The 18,625-nt window shown below is 48.0% G+C and overlaps 1 protein-coding gene across 1 annotated transcript in view; it reads left to right on the forward strand.

The window, feature by feature from the left end:
• BPIFB2 (BPI fold containing family B member 2) overlaps positions 1–18,625 on the forward strand; it is a 36,671-nt gene that overhangs the window by 17,357 nt on the left and 689 nt on the right. The window contains exons 2-16 of the mRNA XM_053391730.1: positions 32–132; positions 1,785–1,921; positions 3,285–3,390; positions 3,518–3,622; positions 4,630–4,776; positions 5,757–5,814; positions 7,317–7,377; positions 10,642–10,733; positions 11,438–11,632; positions 12,271–12,312; positions 13,294–13,470; positions 15,050–15,117; positions 15,337–15,382; positions 17,136–17,199; positions 17,355–17,431. Of these exons, the coding sequence (XP_053247705.1) occupies positions 32–132; positions 1,785–1,921; positions 3,285–3,390; positions 3,518–3,622; positions 4,630–4,776; positions 5,757–5,814; positions 7,317–7,377; positions 10,642–10,733; positions 11,438–11,632; positions 12,271–12,312; positions 13,294–13,470; positions 15,050–15,117; positions 15,337–15,382; positions 17,136–17,199; positions 17,355–17,431 (1,476 nt within the window). The remainder of the gene's footprint in view (positions 1–31; positions 133–1,784; positions 1,922–3,284; positions 3,391–3,517; positions 3,623–4,629; positions 4,777–5,756; positions 5,815–7,316; positions 7,378–10,641; positions 10,734–11,437; positions 11,633–12,270; positions 12,313–13,293; positions 13,471–15,049; positions 15,118–15,336; positions 15,383–17,135; positions 17,200–17,354; positions 17,432–18,625) is intronic.

Genomic DNA, 18,625 nt, shown 5'->3' on the forward strand with positions numbered 1-18,625 from the left:
TGACCTTCAGCTTTTTGCCCACACCTGGTAGCCAAATAAAAGCCAAGTCTCCTTCGCCCACAGAAGCAAGAGAGGCAGCAGAAGTTGCCCAGCCAGCGTCTCTCGGACCTACCACCTCCCCAAAGCAGTAAGGTAAGATCTGAGTCTCTGGGTGGGCTGGTGAGCTCAAGTACCCCTGAAAGACAGCCATCCAACCTCTCTTTAGAAACTTGCAAGGAAGGAGAGTTTGCCACCTGCAGCCAAATATACACCACCTTTTCCATTGCACCTTAAAAGCCAAAAAATCACAGCATCCGAGAGCTGGAAGGGAATCTTGTGGCTCGACGCAGGTTGTAACTGCAGCATCCATGACCGATGGCTCTCCAGCCTCTGCTCTTTATTATTATTATTGTTTGTTTGTTGTTGTTGTTTAGTCGTTTAGTCATGTCCGACTCTTCGTGACCCCCTGGACCAGAGCACACCAGGCACTCCTGTCTTCCACTGCCTCCCGCAGTTTGGTCTGACTCATGTTTGTAGCTTCGAGAACACTGTCCCACCATCTCGTCCTCTGTCTTCCCCTTCTCCTTGTGCCCTCCATCTTTCCCAACATCAGGGTCTTTTCCAGGGAGTCTTCTCTTCTCATGAGGTGGCCAAAGTCTTGGAGCCTCAGCTTCAGGATCTGTCCTTCCAGTGAGCACTCAGGGCTGATTTCCTTCAGAATGGAGAGGTTGGATCTTCTTGCAGTCCATGGGACTCTCAAGAGCACAGTAATTCAAAAGCATCAATTCTTCGGCGATCAGCCTTCTTTATGGTCCAGCTCTCACTTCCAGCTCTCTCCTCCTCTTCTTCTTCTTCTTCTTCTTCTTCTTCTTCTTCTTCTTCTTCTTCTTCTTCTTAATTATTCTGTCATGCAGTAAGAATGCCCAGTCCTGCTGTGATCTCAACCACGGAGCCTCTTGGGCTTGCTGATCGGAAGGTCGGCTGTTCGAATCCCCATGACGGGGTGAGCTCCTGTTACTCGGTCCCTGCTCCTGCCAACCTAGCAGTTTGAAAGCACGTCAAAGTGCAAGTAGATAAATAGGTACTGCTGTGGCGCGAAGGTAAACGGGTTTCTGTGTGTTCTGGTTTCTGTCACGGTGTCCTGTTGCACCAGAAGTGGTTCAGTCATGCTGGCCACAGGACCCGGAAAGCTGTCTGGGGACAAACACTGGCTCCCTCAGCCTGAAAGCGAGATGAGCGCTGCAACCCCAGAGTTGCCTTTGACTGGACTTTACCATATAATAATAATAATAATAATAATAATAATAATAATAATAATAATGTATTATTTATACCCCGCCCATCTGGCTGGGCCTCCCCAGCTACTTTGGGTGGCTTCCAACAGAATATTAAACTACAATAACCTATTAAACATTAAAAGCTTCCCTAAAGAGGGTTGCCTTCAGATGTCTTCTAAAAGTCTGGTAGTTGTTCTTGTCTTTGACATCTGGTGGGAGGGCGTTCCACAGGGCGGGTGCCACCACCAAGAAGGCCCTCTGCCTGGTTCCCTGTAACTTGACTTCGCGCAGTGAGGCAACCGCCAGAAGGCCCTCGGAGCTGGACCCTGGTGTCCAGGGTGGAGACGCTCCTTCAGGTCTACTGGACAGAGGGGTCCTTTACCTTCTTACCTTGTGAGTGAGTAGGCATTTCAGGTTGCAGCAGGTTGAAGGCACTATTTGCTCCCGTGGACCTTCTGTACAGAAGCTGCAAGATCCTGTGGGTTTTGACCATTCTCCTTTCTCTCCTTCCTCTTCCTTTCCTCCTAGGTTGCCCAACGGCTGCACCACAACGCAGAAGATGTTGAAGCTTTGCGTCCTGAGTGTCCTCCTTTGCCTCCTGGTCCCCTCGCAAGGCTCCACTCCAGGGACTGTAGTGAGGGTCAACCAAGAAGCCCTTGAGTATGGTGAGTGGCCTCTCCATAGGACCTGGCATCTCTTGAATCATAGAATCATAGAATCATAGAGTTGGAAGAGACCACAAGGGCCATCGGGTCCAACCCCCTGCCAAGCAGGAAACACCATCAGAGCACTCCTGACATATGGTTGTCAAGCCTCTGCTTAAAGACCTCCCAAGAAGGAGACTCCACCACACTCCTTGGCAGCAAATTCCACTGTCAAACAGCTCTTACTGTCAGGAAGTTCTTCCTAACGTTTAGGTGGAATCTTCTTTCTTGTAGTTTGGATCCATTGCTCCGTGTCCGCTTCTCTGGAGCAGCAGAAAACAACCTTTTCAGTGTTGGCTCCGACCTGGTGGAATGCTCTGTCCCAGGAGACCAGGGCCCTGCAGGATTTAACTTCCTTCCGTCGGGCCTGTAAGACAGAGCTATTCCGCCTGGCCTTTAATTTGAATTCAGCCTGATCTTTTATTTCCCTTCCCTTCCCTCACCCGCTCTGAGACCCCACAGCTAATTCTCCTCTGGCCTCCTTGCTGGCCCAAGTAGGACTAATTCAGCCAGCTAGCCCTGGGGATTATCTAATTGATTTTTGAATTTTATTGTTATTCATGTTTTTATACTGTATTTTATGCTGCTTTTATAACTAAGTGTTTTAAAGTGTTTCAATTTTTTTGTTAGCCGCCCTGAGCCCGGTTTTTGAACTGGGAAGGGCGGGGTATAAATAAAAAATTATTATTATTGTTATTATTTTGGAGCTAAGTTGCGCATGCCCATTAATTAGGGCTGCCATATTTCAAAAAGTGAAAATCCGGACACAAAAGTTGTTGAGCTCTTTTTTGGGGAAATTCGGCCACTTCCGAATGCCATATACTGTACCTGGATTTCCCCAGACATTTTCAACCCATTTTGAAAAATTCCGGCAGGACACATTTTTTGATGGACAAATCCCAGATATGGAATGGAAAACAAGCGAGGTCCCAGCCAAAGAAGAATTGCCACTTAAGCTGGTGGAATGTGGGCAGCTTGCAGACTTAACATATAGAATAAGAGAACAAGAAGAACATAACGTTTAGAGAAGATTGGGAAATGTTTATTGAATATAGGGGGGATACTGTAATTGTGTACACCTGAAAACACCAGCAGCATTAAGATAAATTCAACGGTGTAAATAAGTTTTGATGGATGCAATAATGGAATACTGATTGGTATAGTTTTTGTAAAATATGCAGGGTTTTAGGATATGTAAAATGAACCATGGAAAGAGAAGAAGGCAAGTTATTGATATTGCAAGGATGTTTCGCTGAGTATTTAAAATTGCAAAACAGAAAATCTAATAATATAAAAATGGCCTCTTCTCTTAATATCTCCACAGTCTGCCAGCAAGGGAAGCCATCCTTGCTGCGAGGTCTCATGGTCATCCAGATCCCGAATTTCATGAGCCCACGAACCATCATCGGATCACTTCTGAAGGTCGTGGGGTGAGTGATGTCTCTCGCAGGGGTTTCTGGAACCCAAGGAGGTGGTGTCCCAAAAAAGTTTGGGAACCACTGCATTCGAGTTTTGATTGCTATTTATTTTCCCCCTCCCCTCCCACTCCTTTTGCAGAATCCGAGTTTTGAACGCTCAGCTCCCTCATCTCTCCGTGAAGCTGATCCCAAGGACTGGTGTCCAGCTGTCCCTCAGTGCCCAGCTACACATCAGGGGCAGCGTGTGAGTGACCTACTTCCGGTTCGGAGTTCTACGGGGTGGTTAACTTAGGATACTAACAGCTGCTATCAGACCCAGGTGTCAGGGCAGGTGCCTCAGGGCCACGAGCAAGGTAATCTGGAAGGCCTGGATCTCTAGGTGGGTGAGAGGGCCTTTCAATACTTTTTGAAAAGTATTCAGAAGACCGCATTCAGTTTGCAAGCTTCAGCCCATCAGAATGTGGCTGCAAATTGAAGCATAGACACTCTCTGGGAGATCTGCTCTCTTCCACTATTGAATACGGATACGGATACGGATATGGATACTATATTATTTATAACCCGCCCATCTGGCTGGGTTTCCCCAGCCACTCTGGGCTGCTCCCAAAAGAATTTTAAAAACAGGATAAAAGATCAAACATTAAAAACAGGGCTGCTTTCAGATGTCTTATAAAAGTCTGGTAGTTGTTTGTCTCTTTGACATCTGGTGGGAGGGCTTTCCACAGGGCGGGTGCCACCACTGAGAAGGCCCTCTGCCTGGTTCTCTGTAACCTCACTTCTCGCAGCGAGAAGGCCCTTGGCACTGGACCTCAGTGTCCGGGCAGAACAATAGGGGTTCTCTCTCTCCCCTTCTCTCTCCTATTACTTGTTGTTGGTTTTTTGGTTCTTTCTTTCTTTCTTTCTTTCTTTCTTTCTTTCTTTCTTTCTTTCTTTTGAGTTTTAGGTGCAAGTGATGCAAAACAAGAGTTTAAGTTGAGTAAACTTTGCTGATAGTAAACTTTGCTGGCTTACATGCAGTATGAAAGCTCCATGTCTGCCAATTTGACATTTAATAAGAGGTTGAAAAATTCAATTGTGTAGGAGGTTTCGGAGGAGCAAATTCAATTCGGCTACAGAGCTGTGGGCAGGTTAAGTCAGCTCCCATGAGAGCAGCAAACTATGCACTCTTTAGTCTTGGGGCGAACTGAGAGGTGTGAGCTCCCTGGGCACCCAGCGCCCTCAACTGACCTTTCTCCTTGCCCCTCGGTGCAGCTTGATTGCTCCCGTGGAGCTGAGGGTGGGTTCTTCCATCCTGCTCGACGTCCGTGTCACAAGAAGCCCCCATGGATTCCCCATCCTGAGCGTCACGGCCTGCAAGTCCCTTCTGGGAGACGTGGACATCCTCCTGGGAGGTAGCAAGTGAGTAGCGGATACCTGGGCGCAGGTTGTGCTTTCTTGCAAGGTGGATGATGTTTCACCTTAGCTGGATTTCCTTTTCCTACTCTGAAAAAGAGAGTTTTGTTGAGCAGCCTGGGTCTATTGCTAGCTTCGTCTCCTGCTGGCGAACTCTCACCACCTATGCAAACATCTGAAGAACATTTGTATCTAACCCCACCCTGCTACGTCCTACTTGTCTTCCATCATGGAACTCAAGGTGGCAAGCAGGTGGGTCCTAGGCAGTCTCCCACCAGCCCACCCCACAATTTTTTGGGATACAAACTCTTCTCCCTGGGAGAGAAATCTCTGCCCATAGATTTGCAGATGGGATGAGGGTGGTGGAAAAAAAAGACTAGAGGTCCCTAGGAAAAAGTGGGGTGTGGAAAATGTCACCCTCCTGCCAAGGATTCTGTCTCCTTAAAGGTCATTTGTGGAGATGGTCTTTTGTCCCCCTCTATTGTGGATTGTATGGGATGCGGGTGGCGCTGTGGGTTAAACCACAGAGCCTAGGACTTGCCGATCAGAAGGTCGGCGGTTGGAATCCCCACGACGGGGTGAGCTCCCGTTGCTCAGTCCCTGCTCCTGCCCACCTAGCAGTTCGAAAGCACCTCAAAGTGCAAGTAGATAAATAGGTAACGCTCCGGCGGGAAGGTAAATGGTGTTTCCGTGCACTGCTCTGGTTTGCCAGAAGCGGCTTAGTCCTGCTGGCCACATGACCTGGAAGCTGTACGCCGGCTCCCTCGGCCAGTAAAGCGAAATGAGCACTGCAACCCCAGAGTCGGCCACGACTGGACCTGATGGTCAGGGGTCCCTTTACCTTTTTATTGTGGATTGTGGGTGATCACCCCTTGGATCTCTTCTAATGGAAAAACATGCACATGAAAGTTGTATGCAAGAGAAAAACTAAAAGTGTTTGAACACCTGCTCTTTCTGATTCTTCTTTGCTGTGTCCTGCTCTCCAGTTTGCTGGGCTTCCTGAAACCCCTTCAGAACCACATCCGCGCTGTCTTGGTTGACAAGGTAAACTGCTTTGCTCATTCCTGTCCATTTTAGCACACACACATGAGAAAGGTCTTTGCTCCAGACCTGATCAAGAGGCAATGTGAGGCAATCAACTCAAGCAACTGAGTGTCTTGGGTTCTGCAGGGTTGCTGTCGACAAAATGTGTTGGGATGTGAGAGGCAGGACGCCTTGGACTTGCCTCTTCTCCTCCCTCCCCTCCCGCTCCCTAAAGACAATAAGACATGGATGGAAGGGTAAAGCAATCAAAGATGTAGAAGGGTTGGGGGGAAAGTGAGTCAGTGGCTCTATGTACTGGCTCCACTGTACTGTGGAGAGTGTATTAACTTACGGTCTGTGTGTGTGGTTTGGGAGCTGCACGGCCAGGGAAAAAACAATGCTGTCCAGGGTCGTAAAGACTGCGGAGAGAATAATTGGGTGCACTCTTCCCACCTTAGATAAAATCTATGCTTCCAGGTGCCATAAGAAAGCTGCAGAGATAGCGCAGGATAGTGCGCACCCCGGAAATGATCTCTTTCAGCTTCTGCCTTCTGGAAGAAGGTCCAGGGTTATAAAGACAAGGACTAGCCGCCCAAGAAACAGTTTCTGTTGGGATACTGCTGGGGAGACGGGGGCATCAGGCAGGCCTCCAGCTGGCTCTGGACGATCAGCAGTCTCTCGTGGAACAGCATCAGTCAGTCAGTCAGCGACATGAGCCTCAGATGCGTTTACAGACCTGTGCACGCTCTGTCAGCAGAGTGTGTAAATCACCTCACAGTAGAAGAGGTGGACAGAGAGATGTGCAAGTAAAATGAACAGCATTTTCTTTAGCATAGCTCAGGAACAAAGGAAAACATGTCTGCTTGCCTTCGTGTCCAGCAAAACAGCAAAAGCAACATACAACGGAAGTTCCCAGCAGACAGTGCTGGGAGTAAACAGGCATTTGATACACAACAGTCATGCCTGGCCCTTTTGTGGTGGAATGGAACTATATCCTAACAGTTTCTACCCAAATGCGATTTTGGTTTTAAACGCAGTGTAAGGAGTCTCTATGGGAGTACATTGTATTTAAAAATGGGGTATCAGAGTTTTTAGGGGGCTAACCAGGTTGGGATAGCAGGCTTGTTGGGTTTTGAATGTCTGATGTAGATTTTTCAATTTCGTTGTTCTGTATGGGACAATGACAATAAAGATGATCGTATCGTATGACCCCCTCTAGCTCCCACAGTTTAAGAAGGATACAGACAGGCTGGAGGGTGTACAGAGGAGGGTGACCAAGGGTCTGGAAACCAAGCCTGTTGACTAACGGTTGAGGGAGTTGGGTATGTTTAGCCTGGAAAAGAGGAGACTGAGAGGAGATATGAGAGGCACCTTCAAGCACGTTGCCACAAGGTAGGGTGGCCCACCTGATAGCCGCACAGCGATCTGTTGATGAAACTCTTGCATGACAAGACAAAGAGCAAACCCCTTGCAACTGACTCACTGACCCTCCTTCCCCACCCCTCACTTTCCCTTTCACACAGATGTGCCTGAGCCTCTCCAGCGTGGTCCTGGGACTGAATGCCAGGCTGGGCACCTTGGTTGGTAAGTTGCCACACAAAGGGAGGAGCTTCTGGGTTCCTCTGCCCGCCCATCCCATAACTCATAGCAGAATCAAGGGCTATCTGTGCACCACACATTGTGGAAACACAGAGTAAAAAATATTCTATTGTTATTGATAACAACAACAACAGCAGCATCAATAATAATAATAATAAATTAAGAAGTGCGCCACCTCCCGATGGTGAAACAGCCATGTAATGCATTTCAATACATTTAAATTGACAAGTGTAAATGCAAGGGCCATTGCGTGGTGAGTTCCCACCCCCCCCAGTGGAAATAATGACACATGACACAATTATTAAGGTTAATGGGCTAAATAAGGCCACAACTTTATTGGTTACAGGTGATGAGCGGTATTGGCTTAGGCATTGGTCCTAACCGACTATATCCGACTCCAGCCCGTCCGATTGAAGTCCGGGAAGGGTTAACCACCAGAAGGGGAGTCCTGCTGATGCACATCAACTAGAAACTCCCCCAGTGTCACCACTAGGGGGCGTGCCTTAGGCCCTCACTTCCATAGGCTTTGGACAGGGCCATGCCCCCTGGAACCCATTAACGGACTACCCTTCAGTATGTGGGGCAGGTGATGGCGCTTCCTCCCCTCTTCCATCTACAGAGCAATACCAACGCCTAACCGCCAATACCCAGAAAGTTGTGACGATTTGCTACGAGGTTGGCGAAAACCAAGTGGCGTGTTCCAATTTGCCAAGTGGAAAAATTCCTACCAGGCCCCTCAGTGGCAACCAACCGAGGTCCATAGCAAGGTCAAGGAACGAAAACCTTATAGGGTGGGAGGGTGGGAAAAACCGGAACAGCTGGCAGGCGGCAAAAGAGGGAGATCCCTGGCCGTGCCTGTGTTAAATAGGGCAGGCCTCTACCCCAGAGCCAGCCAATTGGCCGGCCAGGGGGTGACACAGCTGGGAATCCCCCCAATCGCGCCAGGGCTGGGCTCCAGCCACCACGCTCGTGATGGGGCTGTGAAGCCCTCAACCCCACCTCCTCTGTAGGGCAGAAGTGGCTTTACAAAATGCACCAGAGAAAGGACTTCTTCATGCAGCGCATAGTTAAACTATGGAACTCCCTTCTACAGTAAGGGCTACTAGCCTAGATGGCTTTAAATGAGGATTGGGCCAATTCATGGCGGAGGGGAGGGATATTGATGGCTACTAGGCAGGATGGTCTTACTCCACAGCTGGAGGCAGCAATGCTTCTGAATTCCAGGAGCTAGAAGCCACAGGAGGGGAGGATGCTCAAATCCTCTTCAGTTGCTGTGAGAACAGGATGCTGGACTAGATGGGCCAATGGCTGATCCAATAAGCTCTTTATATATCCTTAGAATTTCTCATGATGGCATCGGAAAATGCCAATGATGAGAGGAAAGGTGAAGAAAGGGGGAACAGCCCGAGTCTTTTACATAACTTGCTTGCAAAGGGATTGGGCAGAAAACCAACCCACCCGATAGGTGTGGAGACCTTGTTGATGCAAGGTTGAGCTCAGTTTACCTGTTGGAGGAGCAACTTCCTCTTTGCTCTGCTCCAGAGCCCAGTGTCAGTTTCTCCAGAGCCCCTCTGTCCTTTTTTGATCCCTCTTAATGGAAAAATTAAATATGCTTTAAGGGCTGTGTAAGGAGGAAGGTCAATATTGACCAGCACCTGCTCAGTCAACAGAAGATTACAAGAGCCAGCTTCCTGCAACAAGGTCCTGGAGCTGAGCCAGCTGGGAATATATTTCGGAGAATTGCAGTGGTGTGTGGGTTCCTGGAGACTGTTTTCAAATGTTGGGGAGCCTTGAGGGTTCCTTTTCTTTTGAGTGTATCAGGTATTTTTTGCTGAGAAAACAGCTGCAAGGTTCATTCCCTGACTGGCTCTCTATTGGCCTACTGGCTTTGACCAGGTCCATACTGGTTCTCTTGTGAGATCTTGGGGCTGTGCGGTTTTGTGTGGGTTCTCATAGGCAGTTCCAACAGCAAGCCGACAGATCTGGGTAAACGGCAGAGCTTCTCCATGTTCAGGATACCCACACAGCCCCATTGGGTAGATCTCAGGCATCCCCTATAGAAGGTTCAACTTCAGTCCTCCATTCTGAGGCTGCTGAGATAGCAAAGACCACTGCAAGGCAGAGTAGAACCTAATTTGTTATCAACACAAAAATATGACGCTTCAGTGTGCAGGGTCAGCCCATTGATCCGTCTAGTGGCTGTATGATTATAGTTCGATAACAAATTATTTTGCATCCTTTCTTATTTCCCCAATTAGAGATTGCAAGCTTGTAGCAGGGATTCTCCTCACCGTTAAAAAGCACACAACTTTATTGAAAATTGTAAAAACAATTGCCAAACACAAAGTGTTGTCTCCCAAGACGAATACATGTACAGATGTTACGTCTTGTATGCAGCTATCCATATGGCATCAAAACAGACTTGGAAAATCTTTTCTATTACAGATTAAGCTCACAGGATAGGTTTCAGTCTAAAGCGTTCAGATCATTTTTCCATAGTAGTGTACTTTTAAATCTTACTCACAACATTTATACCCTGCTCTGCAGTATATATATATATATAAAGGCCCTCAGAGTGGCTTATAAAAACCAGTACTAAGTCCTCGGTCCCTGGCGTCAAGCTCTAAAAAGGCACAACACACAAGGAAAGAGGAAGGTGCGAGAAGGAGGAAAAAGCAAATTCATGCAGAAGTTCTTAAAAGTTGCAGCTGATGCCCGTGGCAGTTCTTGGTGTCTTCACAGAATCATAGGACTTTGGAGTTGGGGGGACTCCAAGGGTCATCTAGTCCAGCCTGCTGCAATGCTGGATTTTTAAATTGCATTTTAACCTGTATTTTAAATTGGGGTTTTTTCCCCTTCTCCCTCTCTTTCCCCCCTATTATGTTTTTACTGTGATTTTATTTTATTGGTGTTATCCGCCCTGAGCCCGGCTCTGGCCAGGGAGGGCGGAGTATAAATAAAATTTATTATTATTATTATTATTATTATTATTATTATTATTATTATTATTATTCCCTTGATAAAGAGCAGTCCTGCCCTTGAATCACCCTCCAGATCAGACCCAGGAGCACAGGTAGTGGACAGGGTCCAGACCAGGGAGCAGGGCATCTTGTACAGTACTTGAATTGGAAGGTACTTCATTACGATGATTGATTCATGAATGATGATGAAACTGCAGAGTTAAAACTGCGTGCAGAGCCCTCGGTGTAACCCAATGTCCTCTTTGTGCCATCTTTTCGCCCCCTGCAGGCCTGAATTCCATCAACCCCATGTCAAGCCTCCAGTACGCCATGATGGAAGATCCTGAGATCACCGAAGATTACATCGATTTGGATTTAAACGTAGGTTCCCTACACCCGACCCCAAGCCTGCCGGGCTCCCACTTAGCCTGGGAACCAGACCTTGCATGAACACTGATGTGCCATATAGCTCAGGGTCAGGACAGCTGCTCTGCATGCAGAAGGTTCCAGGTTCAGCCTGAATCAACATCTCCAGGTAGAAGCGAGGAAGTCTTCTGCTAATGGGTATTGTAGACCCGCCTTCCCCAACCTGGTGCCCAACAGATCTTTTGGACCACAAGACATATCTGACATAGCCAGCTGACTGGAGGGGATCAGGTCGTAGAAGATGGATGGAAACAATATTGACGGATCCTTGGTTTGTCTTGCAGGATAACCTGGAAAATGATGACCAAAAGTCCAGTGGTAGAATTATTATCAATTTAAGATAGAGTAGGAGATTCACAGGTTATGAGGACTTGCTCTCAAATCTATTGACAGCCGGACGAACTATGATAGCCAGGAAGTGGAAGGGGCAAGCAGAATATAAAATGGAAGAATGGTATAAAGAGGTGTGGGATATAGCTATTAACGATAAATTAGCGCCAGCCAGTAAGGTAAGACGGGGAATATGCAGGAGAGATGATTTTGAGGAGATATGGAGGATTATTTGTAGAGGCAGGAAATGCTTCTGCGTACCAGTCATTGGAAAACGGAGGAAGGGAGATGGCACTTAATTCTCTCTGTCTCTTCCCAAATCTCCGCAGGCTGTCATTGCGCTGATGGGGAAGCCAGTCGACTTCGAAACCGCCGGCCCTCTGCCCCCCTTCTCTCTGCCGCCCCCAGAGACGGTTTCCGACGACTCCATGGTGAACATGGGTCTCTCGGAGCATCTCTTCGCCAGTCTTTTTGCCAGCCTGGAGCAATCGGGAGCCCTGAACCTCCAAATCGGAGGCCACTCGGTCAGTAGAGGGAGTGTGATTTGTGCGTAGCGAATGCCACCCTAAGCTGAGCCGAGCCCAAACCTGTTTATTTATTTCCCAACATTTATACCCTGCTTGATTGCAATACACACACACACACACACACACACTCACACTCAAAGTGGTTTATGGAAAATATAAAACAATGGAATCACCAATGAGAAGATGTCACAGCAATAATTTAATTATTTAAATATCCTTTATTCATAAAAAATATTTGCCTACAGCTGTGTGATTTACAAAAATCTATCAAAGCAGTTGCTTTTGTTGTTGTTGATGATTATGTTTATTTAAATCCCTCCTTTTTCCCTGTCAAGGACTCGAAGTGGCTTACAGATAAAATAGAAACTGCTAAACACATAGGGAAACAATTTTTAAGAAGGAATTAAACACACACACATGCAAGTTTAAACTTGCATGTATGTGTGTGTGTGTATATATATATATCTACATACTATTCTAAAAGAAAAAAAAGTGTTTGCAGATAATGCAGAAATGGGACAGACTTCTGGAAACAGACAAACCTGGAATGCCCTGGACTCTCAGAGCGGGGGGACAGAGGAGAGACCCAAGCTGTTCCTAAGGCCCGAGACTGAGAATTCTTTGCTTCTTTTCAGAGCCACCTCACCACCTCCATGCTGGAGCAGGCCATCCCCTCGGTAAGTGATGCCCAGGAACCAATGCAGGACTGGCAAACCCTTTATTTGATCTGAGAGGTATTTTAAGGTAAAGGTAAAGGTAAAGGTAAAGGGACCCCTGACAGTTAGGTCCAGTCGTGGCTGACTCTGGGGTTGCGGCGCTCATCTCGCTTTATTGGCCGAGGGAGCCGGCGTACAGCTTCCGGGTCATGTGGCAAGCATGACTAAGCCACTTCTGGCGAACCAGAGCAGCGCACGGAAACGCCGTTTACCTTCCCACCATTTACCTTCCCGCCAGAGCGTGCTTTTGAACTGCCAGGTTGGCAGGAGCAGGGACTGAGCAATGGGAGCTCACCCCGTCGCAGGGATTCGAACCGCCGACCTTCTGATCGGCAAGTCCTAGGCTCTGTGGTTTAACCCACAGTGCTACCCGTGTCCCTTTTTAAAGTTTTTAAGAGCAGGCCAAATGGTAAGTGGGAATAAGTCCTTAAGGGAGTGTGAGGGAGAAGGTAGAGGCAGTGGTGTAGCAGGGGTTGCCAGTGCCAAGGGACCATAGCTGTCAACTTTTCCCTTTTATTGCGAGGGATCCTATTTGGAATAAGGGAATTTCCCTTAAAAAAAGGGAAACGTTGACAGCTATGTGCATGCAACTGCATAAAGGCATCCGCATCACCCAGGAGATTGCAGCTGCAGAGATAAGAAAAGAAGAGTTGTTCCATTGTCTGGAGAGGTCACTTTCTGGTTCGCATGGAGAAGCCATTTTCAATGGAGCCCAGTGAGGGAAGCGTGCAGCTGCATTGAGGCAGCGCTGGGTGTTGACATTTTGCGCCTCTAAAAATTTTGTGCCCGGAGCAACCGCCCCTTGTGGTTTCCCCTGCTACGTCATTGGGTAGAGCGTCTCTGCCAGGGCTAAAGGGGCCTAATTCTGCATTAGGCAGCTTCGGGTGTGCGATGGGCCGCAACAAGGCAAATAACCACCCCCTCCTTCCATTCCCACTATAGATCTCAAAGCGTTATCCCCAGGCTGTTGCCTTGATGCTCAACGTGGTGGTCAGCAAGCTCCCCATCATCAGCTTCCATGAGGGCGCAGCGATCCTGCGCCTCAGTCCCGCCATCCAGGTGGGCGTGGCTGAATCCGGATCTTTCCAACAGTCGCAGGCGCTCTTCACCCTGGGCGTGGTAAGTAAAAGCACCTAGCCTTTGTTTCCTTGTTCTCCTGCCTTGGCGACTTGCAGCTCTCAGGGACATGACGGCTCGCTCAGCACGAAGGTTGGATGTCAGAGCTCTTGCTGGACAACAGCCGTTGTGCTGGGCTCCATCTGAATGCAGCTGGGACGAGTCTCGCACTGCAAATGCACACCTGTGTGTGAACTGCCATCTACAATGGTTGTACATCCATATGGATCTCCTAAGGGACCATCTCACTTCATATATCCCTGCGCCGCAGCTATGTTCCTCAGATGAAGGCACTGCTGAGAGCACCATGTGACCTAGGGATGTGCTTAGTATGTACTAGAACCTGGGCTTTTAGTGTTGCAGCTCCAGCCCTCTGGAATGAGTTGCCAGCTCACATAAGACAAGTGTGTAGCACATTGATATTTTATGCATTGTCCTCTTGCAAATCAAGCAAGTGATGCATCTAAGCAGAAGTCACCTCTTGAAGTCTGACCTGGTCATTTTAGGGAAAATTAATTGTACTATTGTAGAAATGGGGCTATTTCTTTTAGTTTACCAAGTCTGCAATTTTTATTTACAGTCTGTATTTTATCATACTATCCACCTCTTTGGCAGCTTTCAATTGTCAAGTGGTTTATAAATATTTGCACTTGTCCATCGACACTCTGGAGACTGAGTGTGCCTGCCCATGTAGGATTTTAAAATATAGGATTTCTGCTCTCAGTGGGCAATGGGTTGGGCGAGCTGTGGGTGGGTCAGAGAGCTGAAGCAAGCTGCACAGGCGGTGGTGGTGGGGGGTGCGGCAGGTTGGGTGAGGTGTAAAAGGAAGAGGGTTGACAATGTGTGGGGTGGGTTCAGTAGCGTGTGGGGTGTGTGTGACAAGCAACACAAGCTCCTATTATTACTACAGTTGTGCCTTGGTTGTCGAACGCCTTGGTACTCGTACGTTTTGGCTCCCGAACTTTCAAAACCCGGAAGTGAGTGTTCCGGTTTTTGAACTTTTTTTGGAAGCCGAACATCCGATGCGGCTTCTGCTATTGTTTCTGGTGCACCTGTGCAATTGGAAGCCAACCGGAAGCCGTGCCTTGATTTTAGAAGTCGAAAGGACTTCCGGAACGCATTCTGTTCAAAAACCAAGGTACGACTGTACAGTCATACCTCGGGTTGAAGCTGCTTCAAGTTGAGCGCTTTCTGGTTGCGCTCCGTGGCAACCTGGAAGTAATGGAGCGCGTTACTTCCAGGTTTCGCCGCTCACACATGCGCAGATGGTAAAAATGATGTCACGCGCATGTGCAGAAGCGGCGAATTGCGACCTGCGCACGCACAGACGCGCAGTCGCGGGTTGCATTCGCTTCAGGATGCATGCGGGGCTCCAGAACGGATCCCGTTCGCATCCTGAGGTACCACTGTATATTACTATTGCTATTGCTATTAAAATTTGAATACCACCTTCATTTGAAGATCATAGCATGGTTCACAACATAAAAGTATTATAAACAAACAAGGAAACAAACAAACAAAGGATAGAGCCTTTGTAGCTTTCTCTCATGAAAATGACCCCCTCCCGGTCTTCTGTTTGCAGGACCTGAGCTTAGCTGTCAAGCTGGATGTCACAATTACAAGTCTCCATCTGACAGTTGCCGTCCATGGGTGAGTTCAGTCAGACATTTTACTTTCCTTACCATTTTACTTCCTGCCTCACCCCGCCCCCCTGACGAGGGCCAACTGTTTTCTGCTTTCATTGTGGTGAAGGAGGAAAGGGACACTCCAGTCCCCGTCCTTTCCTCAGGGACCTGATGGACCTGAGTGTCCAGTTCAGTGGTGCAGCTGATGCCATCATGGCTCATGTCATTCTACTTTGTCTTGCAGAGATGTTGGTCTGGAGGTGGAGTCTTCTAGCGTGGAGATAACAGAGGTACGCCATCTGCCTTTTGCCTTCCTTGCTGCGCTCCATGGACGTAGCCAGGATTTTTGCTTGGGGGGGATTTAGCTGGGGTGGTGGTGGTTTGCTGTGCATTTTACGCCTATGCTGTGCTCCCAAGTGGGTCCCATAGCTGTTCTGAGCCTGTTTAGGCCATGTCTTCTGCAGTATCCCAAGACTCTAGGGGGCTCTGGGTGCTTGAGCACCCACAAAAAAATTGTTGTGGGTGCTCAGCTCCCACAGCGCAGGGTCCTTGACACAACCTCTGAGGTTCTACAACAGGGGTCAGCAAAATTTTCTCTGGCCGGCTTCCAACAAAATATTAAAATACAGTGGTCTGTTAAACATTAAAAGCTTCCCTAAACAGGGCTGCCTTCACATTTCTTCTAAAAGTCTGGTCGTCGTTGTTCTCTTTGACATCTGGTGGGATTCCAGATGTGTAAAAGCCCCAGGTCTGACCCTTAGAGTCATCTCTAACTTTTGGTTTCTCCTACTGTACGTTGATCCTCTGTGTTGTTTCACCAGCAATGAATTATAGTCTCTCTGCAGAGGGTTGTTTCATTCTTACTCTGTGCGCACGTGTATCCGGGGACCAGGCGACCCAAACCTCCCTTGAGTAATTTCGTTGTCCCTGAGAGGGGGCAATGACAATAAAGATATTATTATTATTATTATTATTATTATTATTATTATTATTATTAGTATGGGGGAAGGACCACAGGGCAGTGGGTGGCACACCCGTTTTGCTTGCAAGAAGTCACAGGTTCACTTCCTGCCATAATAATAATAATAATAATAATAATAATAATAATAATATATTATTTATACCCCACCCGTCTGGCTGGGTTTCCCCAGCCACTCTGGGTGGCTCTCAACCGAATATTAAAAACGCAATACAGCATTAAACATTAAAAGCTTCCCTAAACAAGGCTGCCTTCAGATGTCTTTTAAAAGTAAGATAGTTGTTTCTTTCCTTGACATCTGAAGGTAGGGCGTTCCACAGGGTGGGTGCCACTACCGAGAAGGCCCTCTGCCTGGTTCCCTGTAACCTCGCTTCTTGCAGGGAGGGAACCACCAGAAGGCCCTCGACGCTGGACCTCAGTGTCTGGGCTGGACGACAGCATCTGCTGGTAGGGCTGTGAAGCAGCCCTGAGTCTACAACCCTGGGGAGTCACTGCAAGACATGGAAGAATCTGTCCATTTCAGCTGCTGTGGTTTCTCTTTCTTCCATTCTTAAATTCAGTTCTCCACATTTTGCAGCAATTTGTGATGCTTAATAAAGTGAAACTTCTCTAGCATCTTAGTGCAAATTTTGCCTAATAAACACATTTTTATATGCAGTTTTGACTGAAGAGGCATTTTTTTGCGAGCAATTTCCCCATATGCAATGTATTTTTTGCCTCTTATATCTTCATTTTCATACACTCTTCCCTTCACCACATGCATTCTTGTAAACATCGGTTGCTTTGAGAACTGCATCGCAAAATTCAGGCGAGTGCGATTTCAAAGCCTAGTCCTGTGTTTCGGTCTGCCTATTGTTTCGAAACGTGTGAATTGGATAGAATAGGCTTTCGGTGCTTCGTCAATCAAATTTCTCCCCCATTCCTAGTTGCTGTCAGTCAGCACAGATGAAATTGTGCTAGGAAGAGCGGTGGTCTGACTCTGCATAAGGGAGCTTCCTTTGCTCCTCTGTGATCACTCATGTCAAGATCTGGGATCAACCCATTGCCTTTTCTCTCCCTGGCAGATCTCCTATTTGAGAAGGGTGATCCTCTCCGAATTTCAGGATGCTTTCCTGGCTCACGTGAACGGTAATGCAGGCGAATCGCTTCAACAGCAGCTCCACTGGGGTCCTAGGAGCTCAGCACCTAGAGGGAGGGGGGCTGCATGAAGAGCATGAGCCCTTGCCCCACAGTTGCCCCATCAAGTTGGGGGTGTTGACCGTGTTGTCGTTTTCCCTTTGCAGCTGCTCTGAGTGTGGGGATCTCTCTTCCCAAGCTCAGCAACGTCCAGTACATCGAGCCCGAGATCGAAATTCATGAGGTGAGACTCCTTGGGCTGCGCTGCCTCCGTCCTTTCCTTCAGCCCCACTTATTTAGCTAAGACATCCCCAAATCACCTGCCTGAGGGTTTCCCCACAAAGGGCATCTGGTTAGCCACTGTGAGAACAGGACGCTGGACTAGATTGTGGGCCCTTTGGCCTGGTGCAGCTGATGTTCTTCTGAGTGGTCCAAGATGAACACAACAGCTGAAAATGCTCAAGGTCTTCTCCTTAAACTCTGAGCATAACTGAGGTCAGATTGACCCTCCTTTGGAAAACATGGCAGCCTGTCCATAGTAGTAATAATAATAATAATAATAATAATAATAATAATAATAATAATAATAATAATTATTATTATTTATTATTTATACCCCCCCCCATCTGGCTGAGTTTCCCCAGCCTCTCTGGGCAGCTCCCAATCGAGTGTTAAAAACAATACAGCATTAAATATCAAAAACTTCCCTAAACAGGGCTGCCTTCAGATGTCTTTTAAAAATAAGATAGCTGCTTATTTCCTTCACATCTGAAAGGGAGGGTGTTCCACAGGGCGGGCGCCACTACCGAGAAGGCCCTCTGCCTGGTTCCCTGTAACCTCACTTCTCGCAATGAGGGAACCACCAGAAGGCCCTCGGAGCTGGACCTCAGTGTCCGGGTAGAACGATGGGGTGGAGATGCTCCTTCAGATATACTGGACCGAGGCCGTTTAGGGCTTTAAATTTAAACCCTTTGAATTGTGCTCGGAAACACAGGGAGCCAATGCAGATCTCTCAGGACCGGTGTTGTGGTCCCGGTGGCCACTCCCAGTAACCAGTCTAGCTGCCGCATTGTAGATTAATTGCAGTTTCCGGTTCACCTTCAAAGGTAGCCCCACGTAGAGTGCATTGCAGTAGTCCAACCGGGAGATAACTACAGCATGCACCACTCTGGCAAGACAGTCTGCGGGCAGGGAGGGTCTCATCCTGCGTACTAGATGGAGCTGATAAACAGCTGCCCTGGACACAGAATTGACCTGCGCCTCCATGGACAGCTGTGAGTCCAGAATAACTCCCAGGCTGTGCACCTGGTCCTTCAGGGGCACAGTTGCCCCATTCAGGACCAGGGAGTCCTCCACACCCGCCTGCCTCCTGTCTCCCCACCCCCACCCCGTCCGGGCAGAACGATGAGGGTGGAGACGCTCCTTCAGGTATACTGGA

The sequence above is a fragment of the Podarcis raffonei genome, chromosome 6 (genome assembly GCF_027172205.1).
Source record: "Podarcis raffonei isolate rPodRaf1 chromosome 6, rPodRaf1.pri, whole genome shotgun sequence".
NCBI lineage: Eukaryota > Metazoa > Chordata > Lepidosauria > Squamata > Lacertidae > Podarcis > Podarcis raffonei.